This window comes from Coniosporium apollinis (assembly GCF_000281105.1).
Source record: "Coniosporium apollinis CBS 100218 chromosome Unknown supercont1.108, whole genome shotgun sequence".
Classification (NCBI taxonomy): Eukaryota; Fungi; Ascomycota; class Dothideomycetes; genus Coniosporium; species Coniosporium apollinis.
This window is the reverse complement of record NW_006913370.1, coordinates 1-18,003: the sequence shown is the minus strand read 5'-3', so window position 1 is coordinate 18,003 and position 18,003 is coordinate 1. Positions and strand designations below refer to the sequence as shown.

Sequence of the window (18,003 nt, the reverse complement as noted above, 5' to 3'; positions counted from 1 at the left end):
AGACTGCGAGTTTACCTTTTAGGAATTAAAGCACGCCTTTATCACCACGCTAATCCTTTAGTACTTCGACTAGACTAAGCCTATAACTATAGAAATAGACGCTTTTAACTACATTATAGCTAGTATACTCTACTAACTAAATACAGAAGGCCGACTCCGTTCTATAGCTTGCTTCTTAATAAAAATATCTATCGCTAAGTGTAACTATAAGATCTATAATAAAGAGCTGCTAGCTATTATTAAGGCCTTTAAGGCCTAGTGTCCGGAACTAAAAGGAATAGAAGAGCTAGTTAATATTATTATAGACTATAAAAACCTTAAGTACTTTATATCCACGAAGTCTCTTAACTATTACTAAGTCCGCTAGAGCGAGTTCTTATCCTATTTTAACTTTAAGATTACCTACTAAAAGAGTAGCCTAAATATAATAGTAGATACCTTAACTCGTCGATCTAGAGACCTTCCTACTAAAGAGAGAAGTAATCCTTAAAAAAACTAATTCTAAATAGTACTAAAGTAGTATAATCTTAATTCTTAGCTAGAGCGCGCTCCTCTAGCCGCTAGTAAGATTTATTTAGCTCCTATTAGATTCTCTACCACCCCTACTAACCCTCCGCAAGACACTAAAGATAAAGAAGACCTACTAGTAATCTAGCTAAACACGATTAAAATACTAGACAAAATCCCTAAAACTATATTAAACTAGAATATTAACTCTACCTACACGTTAGACGAGTAAGCTTAGGAGATCTTAACCTACCTATAATAAGGTACCTGCACGCTTAAAGGCTTCCCACTATCTAAAGTCTATAAAGAGGATAACCGAATTATCTACTAAGATTACTAATTCCTACTAGACTCTTACTAGGTTAGAACACGCGCCCTATATAAGACGCACTTACCTCTAGCTATTAGATATTCTAGGAGGGTAAAGACATTCAATATTCTAGCACGCTCCTACTAGTAGCTTAGAATAACGTAAGATATTTACTAGTTCATCTATAACTATTCTACCTGCGCCCGCACGAAGGTCTTATAGGACTACTACTATAGCCTATTAAAGCCTCTACCTATACTAGATCGGCACTAGTCCGATATCTCTCTTAACTTTATTATTAAACTCCCTAAAAGTAAGGACTACTAAGGAAACTTATACGAAAACATCCTTATAGTTATAGATCGCCTCTTTAAGATACGGCACTTTATTTCCTATAGTAAGATGGACGCGCTAACTACTATAGCACTCTTCTTTTATTATATTTAAAAGCACTATAGCATTTCTAGATCTATTATCTTAGATTAAGAGAGCTAATTTATTAGCTAGTTTTAGAAGGAACTATACCTCTAACTAGGCATCCAGCACAACCTCTCTATAGCCTATTACCCTAAGACTAATAGCTAGACCGAGAATGCTAATATAGTTCTAAAGTAATACCTATATATATATATAGCATTCCTATAGGACAATTAGGTAGACTAGCTATTATACGCGGAGTTCGCGTATAATAACTATATATTAGAGACTATATAAGTCTCACCGTTTCTCGCTAACTATAGTTAACACCCTTTCCTTAGCTTAGAGCCTTAAGTTTCTACCGTGGACCTACCTACTAAATTAGACCGCAAAGGAGTAGCCTGATTCTATAATAAGATAATAGTTATTACTTAAGAGCTAAAGAAGTAGATGTATCTAGCTTAAGCTACCTATAAGGATACTACTAACTACCGCTAAGCCCCTACACTAAAGTACTAAGTCGGCGATAGTATATACCTAAATATATATAACCTATAGTTAGGCCGCCCACTCTAGAAGCTTTTAAATAAGTACTATAGCCCCTTCCGTGTTACTAAGGTTATTAGCACGTATAGCTACCACCTAGAGATTCCTTAGTCCTAGCGCTACCACCCTATATTCTATATCTTGCTAATCCGGCCCTCTACTAACAACCCGCTACTAGGATAAGCTCTACTATTCCCTTTCCTCTAATTAGGAACCTCTATAGAAGATATATAGGGTGTAAACTAGATTCTCGACTCCTAAAACTATCGCGGGCATTTTAAGGTGCTTATAGACTAGATTAGCTTAGATAAAGACTCCTAGAACCCCTTATACTACATGCTAATAGCTCTTATAGAAGTTAATTATTTCTTTGCACGCTACCTAAATAAGCCTAGCCGAGCTTATTAGTCGGAACTTAAGGCCTATAGCTACTCCTCGTCCCCTATAGATTTAAGCGAGGATACTAACACTAAATTGGAATATAATTCCAACTCAGATGCCTTATAGAAACTTAGCCCTTAGGGGGGAGCTGCTATTGCGGTTTAGACTTAGTGTTCTTTAGCATTCGGATCTTTAGTTATTCTAGGGTTATATAACTAAGTTACGTGCTCCACTTATAGAGTTTTCTACCTGTTTGTCACGAACCGCGGTAGATGACGCGGAATAAAGGTGATTAGTGCTAAACGTCATATAAGGGACTAATCATTCAGGATGCTAAGAGGTGCCTAATTAGTGTGATTAGTGTGATTAGGAACGGATCACTCTAATTAGGGGGATCATAGTGCGAGGCATCGTAGTATATAGGCCGCACTATTCTCGTTTATTAGAATAGTGTGCTTAACTTAAATAAGAATCTAGTATTCTTTATAACTCGATCTAATCTCACTACATAATATCAATCCTCGCCCTATTAACTATATCTTAGCACTATTCCCTACCTCCTTAATTAGGACCCCAACTATTATAGTAACCTTTATTATCTCGTGATAGCACCTCGTTACACTTTAAGCACTACCTACGTGGAACACCTAAGATCAACACGCCGATATATCTACGATAGGATCGACCGCTAGGCTATTAAGGGGATAGGCACCGCCGCTACCCCTAGCACCAAAACCAATTAAGGTTAAGGTACCGGATGAATATAGTGGAGAGCGTAATAAACTCGACTCATAGCTACTCCAATGCGACCTATATATTTAGTATAACCAGGAACGTTTCCAGGAAGAGAACGAAGTAATATTCGTTGTCACCTATCTAAGGGGGCGAGTATTTAAGTGGATCCAACCTCATCTTAAGGATTTCCTTAAAAATAATGAACGCAATTGGTCCTAGGAAACAACAGAACTATTTACTAACATGCTCTCGTTTAAAGTAAAGATACGACGAGTATTTAGAGACATCGACGCGGCACGTACTACAGAAAGAGAACTAATGAACTTAATCTAAAAGAGATCAGCAGCTAATTACGCTGCCTAGTTCTAGTTAGTAGCATTAAACACCTTATAGGATGAGACGGCTTTAACCGCGCAGTACTACTAAGGATTAAAAGAGAACGTTAAGGACGACTTAGTTAGAGGCGACCGACTAGATCGTTTACAGGAAATAATTTCCACGTTAATTAGGATCGACAATCGACTATATGAACGAAGGTTGGAAAAGAAAGGCTATAACGCGCTAGTAGTGGTAGGACGGAAACAGAACCACCCTACTCGGTATAACTAAGACCTATATAGGCTTAGGCCCATAGAACTTAACGCGATAGAGAGACGCATGGGGCGTTTCCCTAAGAAAAGATCGCAGGGAGAACGCGGAACGCCCTTAAGAGGATAAGGACTATCCTCTAGATAGAAGAAGCCTTTTATAGGAAAGTGCTTTAACTGCGATCGCACAGGACACGTTACCCGGGATTGTAGGCAGCTAAAGAAAACCTAATTATTAGCGAAGATAACTAGCTTAAAGAAGTAAGGCAAGTTAGCTGCCACTACGACTCACCACGAGGCTATGTCCTGGACTACATGCTATAACGACGGGTGTTAGACACACCTAAGCGATAAGAATGGATTGGGATAGTTTCCGAAACCACCGCAATTAAAATAAGCACTACGAGTCACTAAGAAGGAACCTAGCTGGAGGACCCCTATACGCGAGGAGCCACGACCTCTCTTAATTAGGGAAAGGGTTCAAGCGGAATCCCGTCACTAGGGTTCATAGACGGTAGGGCCAGTCGCCCCTACTATAGTACTAAGCACTCTCTCCAAGGAAGAGGCTGTATTATTAGAAGAAGAGTCGTCGGAAGAAGATTTCGGCTCCGACATCTTGAACCTAGTCCTAAACAAGGAACTAGAAGAAAGGGTACTAGAACAAAACCCTATTATAGGAGGATACCCACCCGAGGTATAGTATTAGGCCTACTATAACGTATGCGATCTTATGGAAGAATAAGCGGGATAATTAGAGTTTAAAGAGAAACTCTAGAAGATTAAAGTCTGCCTAACTGTATACAAAGTATAGTAGAGATCTGCTATTAGTTTCAGCGAGCTATATAGAGAAGTCTACGATCTTATCTTAGGACGACTAGTCGCAGTTACGGAACGTGTACACTAGCTAGGGTAGATGCTAGATAGTATGCCCCGCCTAGGATATAAATACTACGATATAGTGCGAGAACACCCGCCTATAGAAGTAAGATTTACTAGGGAGGGAGGATACGTCACCCCCGAGGGAGGCTACATTTCTAGGGAACTATGATAGAAAGTCACGGCACTCCGCTAGGAATTCGTAGCTAGGAATCTAAGAGTGAATCCGGGACGCCGGGTTGATCTAAGCAAATTCCGATATAATGGGATAGAGACTCTAGCTAGGGGCGAGAGCTCCGGGAGCTCCGACTTAGGAGACTCTAATTTAAAAAACTAGGAGGTCTTCCGGCTAGAGAGTCGATGGAAGCGCCTACCAAAAGACTTTCGAATAGGTGTAAGAGCACCTGGGTACTTGGAGTAGGATACTGAAAACACACCCTCGCGGTAATGAAATATGCCGGAAACCTATAAGTATAGGTTAAGATTAGCTAAGGATAGGCTAAGGCACTAATCGATTTAGGCGCTACTACGAACTTTATGTCACTATAGTTCGCATAGGGAGCTAGACTATAGTTGTAATAGAAGCTCGACGCCTATCTAGTTATAGCGGTAAACAGCTAACCTCTAGGCTATAATTAAGGATTAGTAGACTAGGAAACTAAGATGGTTAGGTTAAAGATTAGACCCTATATTAAGAACATGTAGTTCGATATTACGGTAACTGGAACCCACGATATAGTGCTAGGGTTACTATAGCTTAAGGACGCGAATCTAAAGATCGACTGGATCCGTTAGATACTAGACTTTTCCTAGGGGAAATTAGTCCAGATGAGCGAAGATACGCTAGGAGATGGGCTAGAGATATGCGCAATCTCGGTTGAAGAACTTATAGAGGAAGTCCGGAAGGATCCTAAGTAAGTATAGATCCTATAGAGCAAGCGACGAGAGCTCGCGACTACTATAGCCCTATTATTTATTCTAGACGAATATAAGGACTACGCGAGGTTATTTATGGAAGAGGCTCTAGATAAAGCCCTACCGGTATACTAACCGTGGGATTATACGATACCTATTAAAGAAGGTAAGACACTAGGGAAATTAGCGATTTACCCACTATTACTAGAGAAGCTAGAGGCGCTACAAGTGTACCTAAATAAGAATCTAAAAAAAGGATTCATATAGGAATCCTAGTTACCTATAGGATACCCTATCCTATTCGTACTAAAGAAGGACGGTAAGTTATAACTCTATATCGACTACCGGGGACTAAATAATATAACTATTAAGAATAGTTATCTATTACCTTTAATTTTAGAGTTATAGGATCGACTCTAAGGAGCTAAATAGTTCACGAAATTCGACATTCCAGGAGCATATAACCAGATTCGAATTAAAAAAGGTAAGGAGTAGAAGATAGCGATACGAACCTGTTTTAGACTCTACGAGTATTTAGTTATACTATTTAGGCTTACTAATACTCCCGCTACATTCTAGGCATACATTAACAATATTCTAAGGGAACACTTAGATATGTTTGTAGTTATCTACCTTAACGATATACTAGTATATTTAAAGACCGAAGAGGAATATATATAACATGTTAGATAAGTCTTAGAAGCGCTCTAGCGAGCGAACTTACGAATTATACTAGAAAAGAGCCAATTCCATCAATAGGAGATTGAGTTCTTAGGGTATATTATTACGGATTATAGGATCTAGATAGACAAAACTAAGGTGTAGGTAGTACTTAAATAGCCTACACTAAAGTTAGTAAAAGACGTGCAATCGTTTTTAGGACTAGCGAACTTCTACCGAAAGTTCATACGAAGCTACTCCCAAATTATAGCGCCACTAACGGATCTTACGAAAAAGGATCAAGGATTCTAGTGGAGTAAAGAAGCTAATAAGGCTTTTAGTACACTAAAGGAACGGTTTAGTACGGAACTAGTTCTAATAATGTTTAACCCAATAAAAGCTATTATCATCGAAACGAATGCTTTAGACTTAGCTATAGGAGCCTACTTAAATTAATAAGACAACGAAGGGCGTTAGCATCCGGTAGCATTTCACTCACGAAAGTTTAGTGGACCGGAATTAAACTATAAAATCCATAATAAAGAGCTACTAGCTATTGTTAAAGCATTTAAGTAATAGAGAGTATATCTAGAAGGAGTAAAATATTCAATTTAAGTGTTTACGGATTATAAGAATTTGGTGTACTTCACTACCACTAAGGTATTAAATTGTAGATAGGTGCGATGGTCCGAGGAATTATCGACATTTAATTTCAAAATCCACTATCGCAAAGGCTCCGAAAATGCGAAAGTAGACACTTTTAGCAGACGACTAGATTACATAGGAAAGAAGCCCCAGACAGCCAGCTCGATACTAGAATAATATCTAAACAGAAAAATCACTTACAATTAGAGTATACTAGCAGCTACTATAGCGATTACTAATAGTAACCTCGAGGATTGCATACGGAAGGCATATACATAGGACGCTCATGCTCAGAGAGCGCTTTCCAAGTGACTCGACGGATTTAAATAGATAGATAAGGGTCTACTACTATTTAAAGGACTAGTATATATACCACCTGCCTAGCGGATAGAGGTTATTCGATAATACCACGATAGTCTAACTGAAGAACATCGCGGGATCTATAAAACAGTTAAAGTAATTAGCCGCACCTACTTCTTCCCAAGACTTAGGAAGAAGGTGGAGGAATATATCGCCACATACGATCTATACTATAAGATAAAGCTAACCTAGCACAAACTATATAGGTTAATAAAATTAGTAGTAATGCCAATACAGCTATAGGCTTTAATAGCTATAGATTTTATTATTAAACTACCTCTTTCCGAAGAACCTTTAATAAAGGTGAAATACGACTCCGTGCTTACTATCGTGGATTAATTAATAAAGGAAGTACGCTTTATACCATATAAGGAATCGTCTAATGCTAAAGAACTAGCATACACCTTCCTCCAGAATATAACAGCAATATAGGGCCTACCTAAGAAGATCATCTTAGATAGGGATAAACTATTTATATTAAACTTCTGGACCTCGCTTACAGCACAGTTGGGACTAGCCTATAAGCTTTTAACAGCTTACTATCCCTAGACGGATAGATAAACCAAGCACATAAACTAAGTGCTAGAATAGTACTTAAGAGGATACATAGATTATAGATAAAAGAATTAGGTATCACTATTACCACTAGCACAACTAGCATATAATACAAGCGTAAACAAAATAATAGGACAAACGCCGTTTTACGCTAACTATAGATACCATGCCTAGATGTTCCATGAATCTAGAGAAGTCTAAACCCTAGTAGAGTCATCTAGGTTAATAGTGGAAGGAATGTAATAGATGTACTAAGAATTACGAAAAGATATCGAATTTCTATCGCAATAATCAGCATTCCACTATAACAAACATAGATCCAGAGGACCTACGCTTAAAGAGGGGGATAAAGTTTACCTCCTCTAGAAAAATATTAAGACAACGAGGCCAAGCAAGAAATTAGACCACGTCAGAATAGGACCTTTCAAAATCGTCAGAAACATTAAGGATACAAGCTACGAATTAGACCTGCTAGAGGGAATAAGAATACACCTAGTGTTCTATATTTCGCTATTAGAACTAGCCCCTATAGAAGTACTAGTATTAGCTAAGATACTAGATAACTACCTAATAGAACAAGAAGGACGATATAAAGTATAAAGGATCCTAGACGATAGCACTAACTTTAAGGATAGGCTATAACGATACCTCGTAAAATAGAAAGGCTACTCAAACTTAGATAATATATAGGAGCTACATACTAACCTCGATAGATGCGAACGAGCTATAAGGAAATACTATAAGGACCCAAGACCTTGTTAGAGGTAGGCTTAAAGAATGAGGGAGGAAACCTATCTAGGGCGTTCTAAGTCGTAGAAGATATAGTAAGCACGTCTAAGAAGGCGATAGGCGCGGGATTAGGGAAGTCTATTAAGAACTTAGAAGGAGGGCTCAGCTAGCCCCGCTCTAGAGCCTCTACCTCCTTAATCAATAATAGTTCGCGCGACATAAGTTAGGAAGAACGGTTTTCCCACTTAGCTAGCTCGTCTTTAAGCTAGGCATGACGGAGGTTCGCCTCTACAATTGCTCTTTTAGCTTCACGAAGCTTTTTACGAATTTCTTCACTACGAGCACGGAGCTACTCCTATTCTCTACAGGTAACAACTAGGTCGCATTTTACGCCTAAAGAAATGCACTCGGCACAATAGCTAGAACGGACGTCCACGCGACAGAATAGCGACTCAAAGCGATAGCGACTATACGGGGTAGGCATGTTAGAGCTAAAGGAACGAAGATAAGACACTAGGTTATTACGGCGTTCGGTGGAAAATTGTTTAAGACTAGCAGAACCCTACTACTTTAACACGAATCTCGAGAATGTTAGCTTAGGTGCTTTCGGCATATTATAGAAAGAGGGTGAACATACCTTTTAGGACGAAAGCTATTAGGGGAGGGAGATAATATTATAAACCGTGGTAGATAACACGGAACAAAGGTAATTAGTGCTAAACATTATATAAGGGACTAATCACTTAGGATGCTAAGAGGTGCCTAATTAGTGTGATTAGTGTGATTAAAAACAGATTACTCTAATTAGGGGGATCATAGTGCGAGGTATTATAGTATATAGGCCGCACTATTCTCGTTTGTTAGAACAGTGTGCTTAACTTAAATAAGAATCCAGTATTCTTTATAACTCGATCTAATCTCACTACGTGATATCAATCCTCGCCCTATTAACTATATCTTAGCACTATTCCCTACCTCCTTAATTAGGACCCCAACCATCACAGTAACCTTTATTATCTTGTGATAGCACCTCGTTACACTATTTTTCTTTCTATACCTTCTAACCTCGTGCAACGTCTTATATATTACTCTAATAAATCAAGTTCTAGTATTAAGCCTTCCTGCATTATAATATATAGTAGTTAAGGTTCTTTATATACTACTATAGAGTCTTCTAATAGATATAAGTATTACTAGTCTCTATAGCTAAGACTAGCTAAGAAAGACTTTTAGTATAAATATTATTTCATTAAAGGTAATTCTCTATATATTAGATATTTTCGGAAGTAAGCTTTTATATATAACTATAGAGGTCTTTTTTAGGCTTTAGCTAATAGTAATTAGAGCTAGTAGCCTTATACTTAGTAAATATAGTCTAGCCTAATTGTTTATTAATACTATAATACCTAAAATATTATTTTTAAAGTATAGTATATAGTATATATTATTAAACTCGTAGACTAATTAAATTAAGGCCTTAGTTAATATTGAATAGTATTAGAAGAGTCTTTAAACATTATACTAAAGTATAAAGAGTTATTTAGAAGTATTTAAGCCTTATTTAGATATAATCAACTATATAGTAGTAATAACAGAGCTAGTGGAGCTAATAGTTATTAAAAAGAGGCGTGCAGAGTCGATTTGCGAGTGAAAGTTCTTCCCTGCCCGACGTGCCGACGTGGCCTCTAGTGGGCCCTCATTGTGCAGCGCTTGCAGGGGCCTGCATAACCAGGTACACCGACGTGTCCCCCTCTACACCATCTTTTCACAGCCGATTGTTAGTGTCCATTGTTGCAAGGTTTGCACAATGCTGGAACATGATTCGATAAGTTCCAGAAGCGCGTTTCTCCGGTTCTAACCAATGAATGGGCTCGGATACGGAGCAAAACGCGTGACAAGCCACCTGCAGACGAGCAGGGTATCCACCGGCTGTGGAAACATGCTGTACCTACATACCTACCTAGGTAGATATAGCGAGGCGCGGGGTCAACGCCTTTTGACACCGCGCCTCGTAGCCCGCTCTACTGAGGTACATAAGACAAATGCCTCCCACGTAGCTCGTATGAGATGAGAGTAGGAGACAAGGCACTCACGAAAGTCCATCCCCGAAAGACGACGGTCGATCTGTCGTGCGAGGCTTTCATCACAATAGTTTCAATGGCAGCTCTACGAGAATCGGTGGTCCACGATTACCTCTTTGTTGCTCTTGCAGCAGTGACAATCCTGTGCTATGTCATCGGTGGTGCCATCTACCGGCTGTACTTTAGCCCTTTGTCTAAGTTTCCTGGGCCGAAACTGGCAGCCATAACACTCTGGTACGAATTCTATTACGACGTGATCAAGAAAGGGCAGTACACCTTCGAGATTGGGAGGATGCACGAGGAATATGGTTAGTGCATGACGAACCCGTTGCTGGGAAAAGATGCATCTTCTAACAGTGCAGGCCCGATTGTTCGGATAAGCCCTCATGAGCTACATATCAGTGATCCAGAATACTACGAAGAGCTCTATTCTCGATCTTCTCCGCGAGATAAATACCCTTACTACACCAATCAGTTCGGCAACCCGGAATCCACTTTCTCGACTGTGCATCATCAACATCACCGGCTCCGTCGCGGCGCCATGAACCCCTTCTTCTCGAAGCGCAGGATCGCAGGGTTGGAGGAGATGATCTCGTCCATGGTGGAGAAGCTGTGCATCCGCATCGAAGAGTTCCGGCAATCCGGTCAGCCTATACCTATGCGATTGGCGTACATGTGCTTGACCACAGACGTGATCACAAAGTATTCTATGGCGCGATCATGGGATCATCTGGAGTCGCCGGATTTCTCTCCCATTTGGTGCGAAACGATCAAGGCTACGGCAGGAGCAGGGGTCTTCATGAAGCACTTCCCATGGCTGTTTCCCGTCGTCAGAGCCTTGCCGGACCGGTTGGTAGCCGCGTTGAATCCTGGCATGTTGTTACTTCTCGACTTCCAAAGAGTCAGGCTCACTAGCTCACTTACTCTCTTGCCAAGCTAGCGGCTGACCTTTGATTACCAGTCAATCGAGCGACAGATTAAAGAAATCATGGACAGAAAAGGCGACGATGAGCAGCTCTACTTGGTGGATGGTCAACCGACCATTTTCCACGAGCTGTTAAACAGCGATTTGCCACTATGGGAAAAAAGCTTAGAACGTCTTTGGCAAGAAGGTCAAGTCGTGGTAGGTGCAGGGGCAGACACCACGGCAAACGCGCTCACTGTTACTACATTTCACCTGCTTGATAATCCCGACAAGCTGCAGAGGTTGAAGTCAGAGCTGGAAATGCTCATGCCGGATCTCTGTTCGCCCGTCAAATTGCGGGAACTGGAACAGCTTCCGTATATGGTTTGTTCCCTCGCTCGATGTTTGATTGACCCGCTGACGCGAGAGAGTCCGCGGTCTTGTCCGAAGGTCTTAGGCTGTCCTATGGAGTCAGTTCTCGTCTACAGCGTATTGCTCCAGCAGAGGAGTTGAAATTCCACGACTGGACAATTCCGCCGGGCGTAAGTTTCCCCCTACACACGGCAGGATCAGTCTCAAGCCTTACCCTGAAATATCAGACTCCTGTAGGCATGACGTCTGTGCTCATGCATCACAATCCGTCTATCTTTCCGAATCCAGACACTTTTCTCCCCGAACGCTGGCTCGAACCAGCGCCGGACAATCGACCCCTCGATCGATACCTCGTCTCGTTTACAAAGGGATCAAGACAATGCATCGGCATCAAGTGTGTATTCTTTCTTCCTACCCTGTCCTTGCTGTGACAACTTGGATGAGTACGGATTCTGATTGCGTTTGGCGCCTGAGCACAGTCTAGCACGCGCCGAAATGTACCTGACGATAGCGACCGTCTTCCGAAGGTTCGACATGCAACTATTTGAAACTACCAGGAATGATGTGGATCTTAAGCACGATTTATTCTTGCCCCAGCCAAGACTGAGTTCTAAAGGAGTTAGAGTCCTAATCAAATAGATGAAGATAGGATTATACAGTCATGTAGTATAGGATGCTAGTAACGATGAAAGACTACGTTTCGACAAGTCAAGAGTTCTAAGGATAATCACACCCTAGATAGCACTCCGTATTTGATGCATTGCTTCGCTGTTAAGCTGGAAACTAGCAAAAAGTTCCGTAGAGTACGTGAAAGCATCTATGCAGGCTTGAAACCATAGACGTCATAACTAGAGGATGAAGAACCGGTTATTATCAAGTACGAAGTTGGTGCGGTCGGAGGCACACAAGCTTACAAGTTGGAGAAGAGCTTAAATGCTGGATTGCGGATCTCGGTGCGCACGCAGGCCGCCAGCACCTCATATTCTTCGTTGGTCCAGTTAAGGACGCGTGTGAAGTGAGCGCAACCGTAAGATGAGGCAGCTTCCAACATTTGCTCGCGCTGGAACAGCCCTATTCTCTTCAACTCACGATCGCGGGCCCAAGGTCCATGCGGAACCTGCACTGTCAGTCTTAGCGCGAGTCCCATTGGGCCGACTCTGATAAGCTCCGAGGGGCATACCTTCTGAATGTTTTCTTCCACATTGACAAACCCGGAGTCCAACAACCATTGGCGCATAGATGCCGCAACCAGGAACGGCTTTTCTATCATCCTGGAGGCTTGATCGAGCCCCTCTTGCCACCTGCTGATATTGACAGCTTTCTTGATACTATCATCCTCCGACCTGATCCACACCTCATGCTCCTGGATCTCTATACACCCTCCCGGGCTTAGGTGATCGTAAGCTTGCTTGAACAGACGCTTCCAATCGCCTACCGCGCCACTCATGCTGCGAATATGGATATAGTCGAACTTGTACGGGAATGTCCATACATCTTCGACATCATCGACTTGAAACTCTAAGTTCGGAGGGACCCTGATCATCCTGTCAGTGGGTCTATACAGCATCTTCATTGTGAGTACAACATACCAGTTTGGCTGTACTGGAGACAGGTCTGTCCCCACGACCGATGCAGCTGGGTTCTCGCTTGGAGCAAGTCCTCGTCGTTAGCCGACAGAGCTCCATTTCTTTCATGAATCACTGCTCACTCCGCAAAGTCCATGGCCCATATGCCAGTTCCTGTGCCAATATCGAGAACACGATGCGGATTGTTCAGAGGGGCAAGATGGAGTTTGTTCCTAAGAACGAGAAGGTTGACGTGATGATGCTGGCGATGACGGAAAGTTAGCCTGTGGAAGAGCAACTTCGATAACAAACTTACCAGATCGAGACGATCTAGCTCGGGCTCGTCGTTTGGCTTCATTACCAGTCAGCCATCCAGTACGCGAGCAGGAGCGAATCAAGTTTGCACCAAAAGGTAGACCCCATCTTTATAGGCATGAAAGCGGCGACCGTTCTGTCATAATTCAGTCTCTCGAATTCCTCACATGCCGAGCAGTGCTGGGGTGTTTAACTTCAATCCTGACTGGAGACTTAGTGCTTGGAGAAGACCTCAAATGCCTTTTAGCGTTCCATACCTGTAATGCTCCGCGCTTGACGCTAGTGAGACCGTCGAACTTGCGATGCTTAAGGAAGTCAGCCGATTCAGCGTGCGATGGATTACTTGGGTGTCTCCAGAAATCAGGACTCTTACTTCTCGCTACCGAACGCTGAGTCCGTGTCCGAGAAATTGTTGTTCTCTGAGTCGTCGAGGTTCTGTTGTGGGCAACAGACAGTCAATAGTGACCAAGGGATTCCCAGTTCTTCATATCTGCGCTTACTGCTGGTTCAATATCCGCAATTGGTTGATGTTGATGCGATGTTGTAGGGGTGGGTCCTGCTATTGGGCCTGGGAATGACATTTTTTAAATGATCGTTTGAAGATTGCTAGAGAGTAACACGCTTGCTTCACCTCCTTAGCGAAATTCTGAATGGACAAGGGCAAAGGAATTATGACGGTTTTTGCTGGTGGCCGTCTTGGGGCCGACGCCGGGGAAGGGAGGCCAAGCCGGTGATACTGTAGCGTCGGGGAAGTCGGAATTGAAGCGGTCGCCTACCCGCCCCCTGTCACAAACGTCTGTGCAATTGGCTATGTAGGGGCCCGCCTTGATATTGAGAGCGGGGGATCTTGGCGAAGGATCCGCAGGGGACTATAGTTTCTTTCATCGATTGTCACGGTTTGGACGCAGCCAAGGTGGCGAGGATTTTGCAGCTAAGGGGTTGTACCAATCCCTTGGCAAAGTGTTTCAAAGACGCCCCCATAAAACATGTTAAAGTCTATTAATTAAGCTTATATAGGTCTTATTATTACGATCTTAATCGATCTTAGTATTTATAAGGCTTAAGTAAAGCTTAATTTATTTATCTATAGTCTAATACTTAGTATATCTACTCTTAGCTTGAATTATAGTCTCTACTACCTACTTCTACCTTTCAATAAGAGTAGTAATACGCTTTAGAGTTATAGTTAATAGCTAAACTTATTATATCTATATAACAAGATCTAGCTAGTACTTAATTAGTAGACTAACTTTACTAAATTTAGTCTTTAAATCTAGCTATAGCTATCTTATTTAATTAAAAATCCAATAAGTTTAGTAGTTAGTATATTATTTAAAGTTAATAAAATAGATAATACTAGATTATATATCTCTTATAGCTAGAGGTATTATTCTCTATTAATATAATTTCTTCACTATATAACTCCCTTATTTTAGTATAGAATAGATAGAGTAGTAGCTCTAAAATTAATATACTTAATAAAATAGATTTTTCCACCTTGCGCGGCTTTAGCGAAAACTATAACTCCCTCTAAAATTTCTATAGCAAAAACGCTTATAACGCAATAATAAATATTATAGGTCGAAATTAAAAAATCTAGTCTCTAACTTTCTAATTCTACCCTTATTCTATTAATTTATTCACTTTATAGCGTCCTATAACCACTACTATAAAAGCCTTAGGGATTTAAAATTTTAGTTAAGGCTTAATTGCAATTGTAGAGCTGCAGGAGCTAGTAATTACGGCTAGTGCACTATAGCTATAGCTAGTATAGCTTAGCTACAAAAATACTAACTACTAACCGCGCTAATTAGGCTAACCGCGCGTGTGCCTTAGGTTATAGTTTTAATTTCTAGTAGGACCGAACTTTTTCTTTTTAGCTACAAGGTAGATATAGACTCTTAGGAGTACTATATAGCTTATAAAAGTTTCTTTAGATATAAAAGTATCTATATAGCTCTAAAATATCTAGAAAGCTTAGAATCTTAACAGAATACTTATAAATTCTATAAACTTATATATAATAGTAAGAATAAAACTTTTATATACAGCTATAAGATAAATATATAGTCTAATAAGAGTAAAGTATATTATATAGCTAAGAAACCCTAAAGTAACTTATATGATATAGTTATTAAGGCTAGATAGAGATAGAATATAAACTATATAATAAAGTAAGCTAATAGCTAAAATGATTAAGCTAAATACTAAGCTAAAGACTATACTAAGAGCTAGACTATAGTTTAAACTTATTATAGTTCAGACTTAGTATTCCTTAGTATTTAGATCTTTAGTTATTCTAGAGTTATATAACTATATTATATAATCTACTTATAGAGTTCTCTTTTTATTTTTCCTTTCTATACCTTCTAATCTTATATAATATTTTATATATTACTCTTATAAATTAAGTTTTAGTATTAAGCCTATCTATATTATAATATTATATTATATTTACTAATTATCTCTTATTATAGTCTAGCTATAATCTACTATATATTCTTCTACCTCTACTAAAGTATCTATATTTATAAGTAATACTTCTAATACTCTGTAAGTTCCTATAGCTATTAACTCACTTATAGTACTTATTATAGAAGCTCTAAAAAGCCCTAATATCTAGTACTAGTTCTTTACTAACCTCTTAAACTAGTTTAATAAGATATGCACCTATTATAGTATATTTAAAAAGTAACTTAAGAATCTTATATAATAGCGCGATACTATAGTTATTATATATACTAAAGTGTAACGCGCTATTATCTCTAGATAATAATAGCGGATACTAGAGTGTAGTATAATACTAATTAAGGCGTTAGGGAATAGAGTAAGAGATAATAATAATAGATTAATATTACTAGATAATAATCGGATTTATTATAAGAATATAAGATTCTTATATTAAGTTAAGTATAAGGTTTCTATAAAAGAAACTATTACTATCTATATACTTAGATTATACTTATAGTCCCTATTGTCCCCATCGTTCGCCCTTATTAAGAATAATATAGATAGTAGTACTAGTATTCTCTATTATCTCTATTATCTCCTATTATTAGGGATAATATAGATGATAGTAATAGGCTTAGTAATGCTACTAGCCTTAAATAAACCCTATACCGAGCGCTAGTTTGTAATATAAAGTAACTAAGTATATTACTTAGCTTATAGCCTAAGCTACCTAACTAAGTACTAACTTAACTACAAAGTTAAAAAAGCTTTCTAACCTAGAACTATTCTTTAATTTTAACTATACTACCCTCTACTTCTTTATTATAAATATCTGTATAAAGCTCTATATTAATACTAATTATTGCGCTACTAAAGCCGCCTAAACCTTATATCTATATAATTATCTTAAGAGTACTACTTAAGTACTTTTCCTTCTATATATTTATACGAATTATATATATAAAATTAGATTAATTAAGAAAATAATTAAGTACCTAAAACTATCCTTTAGTAATCTAAACCCTAAAGTAACTACTTAAGCTAAAATTACTAAAATTTATTAAAAGAACTATACTTTTAGTACCTTTACTACTAATTTATAATACTCTGTTTATAATACTAGTTATAATAATAATAGAAAGAAGTCTATACTTATTATAAGCCTATTAAATAAGATCTAAAGTACTCTTATAAGCTAAGATATTAAGGAAATAAGCTATCTTAAGTACTTTTACCTCTACTAGTATATTAATAAGCGCCTACATGCTACTACTAGTATAGTAATAGGTATATTATTCTTCTAAAAGTATACCTTTCTAGCTCTACTCCCTACTACTAGTACCTTCTATATAATAACTACTATAACTATATTCTTATCTACCTTCTATTTTAGGCCTATTACACTATAGTCTACACCCGCGTCCTATAACTATAGTAATTCTATAGACCTTATATCAGTCACGTCTAGTAGAGCCTAATTATACTAAAGATAAAGTAGTAGCACTTTAATAATAATAAGTACTTATACTATAATAGTAACTATATAGTCTATAACTACCTTAAGAAATCTTATATTACTATATATATAATTAATTTCAGTTTTACTTTTAATATACTAGACTTTACTACTTTATCTAAAAACTTAGCTTATTTAGAAAATAAGTAGTTTCTACTAAGAGTAATTTATAGGAATCTATACTTAAAATAGTTTTGATTTCTATTTCTTTAATCTTCTAGTTACCTTTATAAGACTTTAATAAAAATAAATATCTTATAATTAATTATATCTTAGTTACTAGTTTATATAGATATAAGTCTACTACTCTTATTAATACTAGAGCTTCTAGTTCTACCTCTATTAACTAATTTTATATAAAATCTTAGCCTTTATCTTCTTTCTCTTAGTTTTCTTATTACTTTTAAAGTTATTAATAGGCGCCCTACTACTAGTAGTAATATTACCTATTTTATCTAAGTTAAGTTTCTAGTAGAGTTATTTAAATAGATACTTACTCTTTTTATTACTTATTTTAGTTACTTTCCTATCATTCTTAGTTACCTCTAGCTACTAGCTTACTATACTATACTTAAT

General features: G+C 38.5%; 2 protein-coding genes across 2 annotated transcripts; one reads left to right on the top strand and one right to left on the bottom strand.

Annotated features, from left to right (window-relative positions):
* Window positions 1-10,380: 10,380 nt before the first annotated feature.
* On the top strand, window positions 10,381-12,011 carry W97_09313 (uncharacterized protein; the record flags this gene model as incomplete). Its single annotated transcript, XM_007787172.1, has 5 exons — window positions 10,381-10,612; window positions 10,667-11,205; window positions 11,266-11,592; window positions 11,640-11,750; window positions 11,808-12,011. The coding sequence occupies 5 exons, from the start codon at window positions 10,381-10,383 to the stop codon at window positions 12,009-12,011; spliced, it is 1,413 nt and encodes a 470-aa protein (XP_007785362.1).
* Window positions 12,012-12,490: 479 nt separating this feature from the next.
* Window positions 12,491-13,503, bottom strand: W97_09312 (uncharacterized protein; the record flags this gene model as incomplete). The annotated part of the gene is made up of 5 exons (XM_007787171.1): window positions 12,491-12,697; window positions 12,761-13,115; window positions 13,170-13,226; window positions 13,289-13,407; window positions 13,462-13,503. The coding sequence occupies 5 exons, from the start codon at window positions 13,501-13,503 to the stop codon at window positions 12,491-12,493; spliced, it is 780 nt and encodes a 259-aa protein (XP_007785361.1).
* Window positions 13,504-18,003: the final 4,500 nt, after the last annotated feature.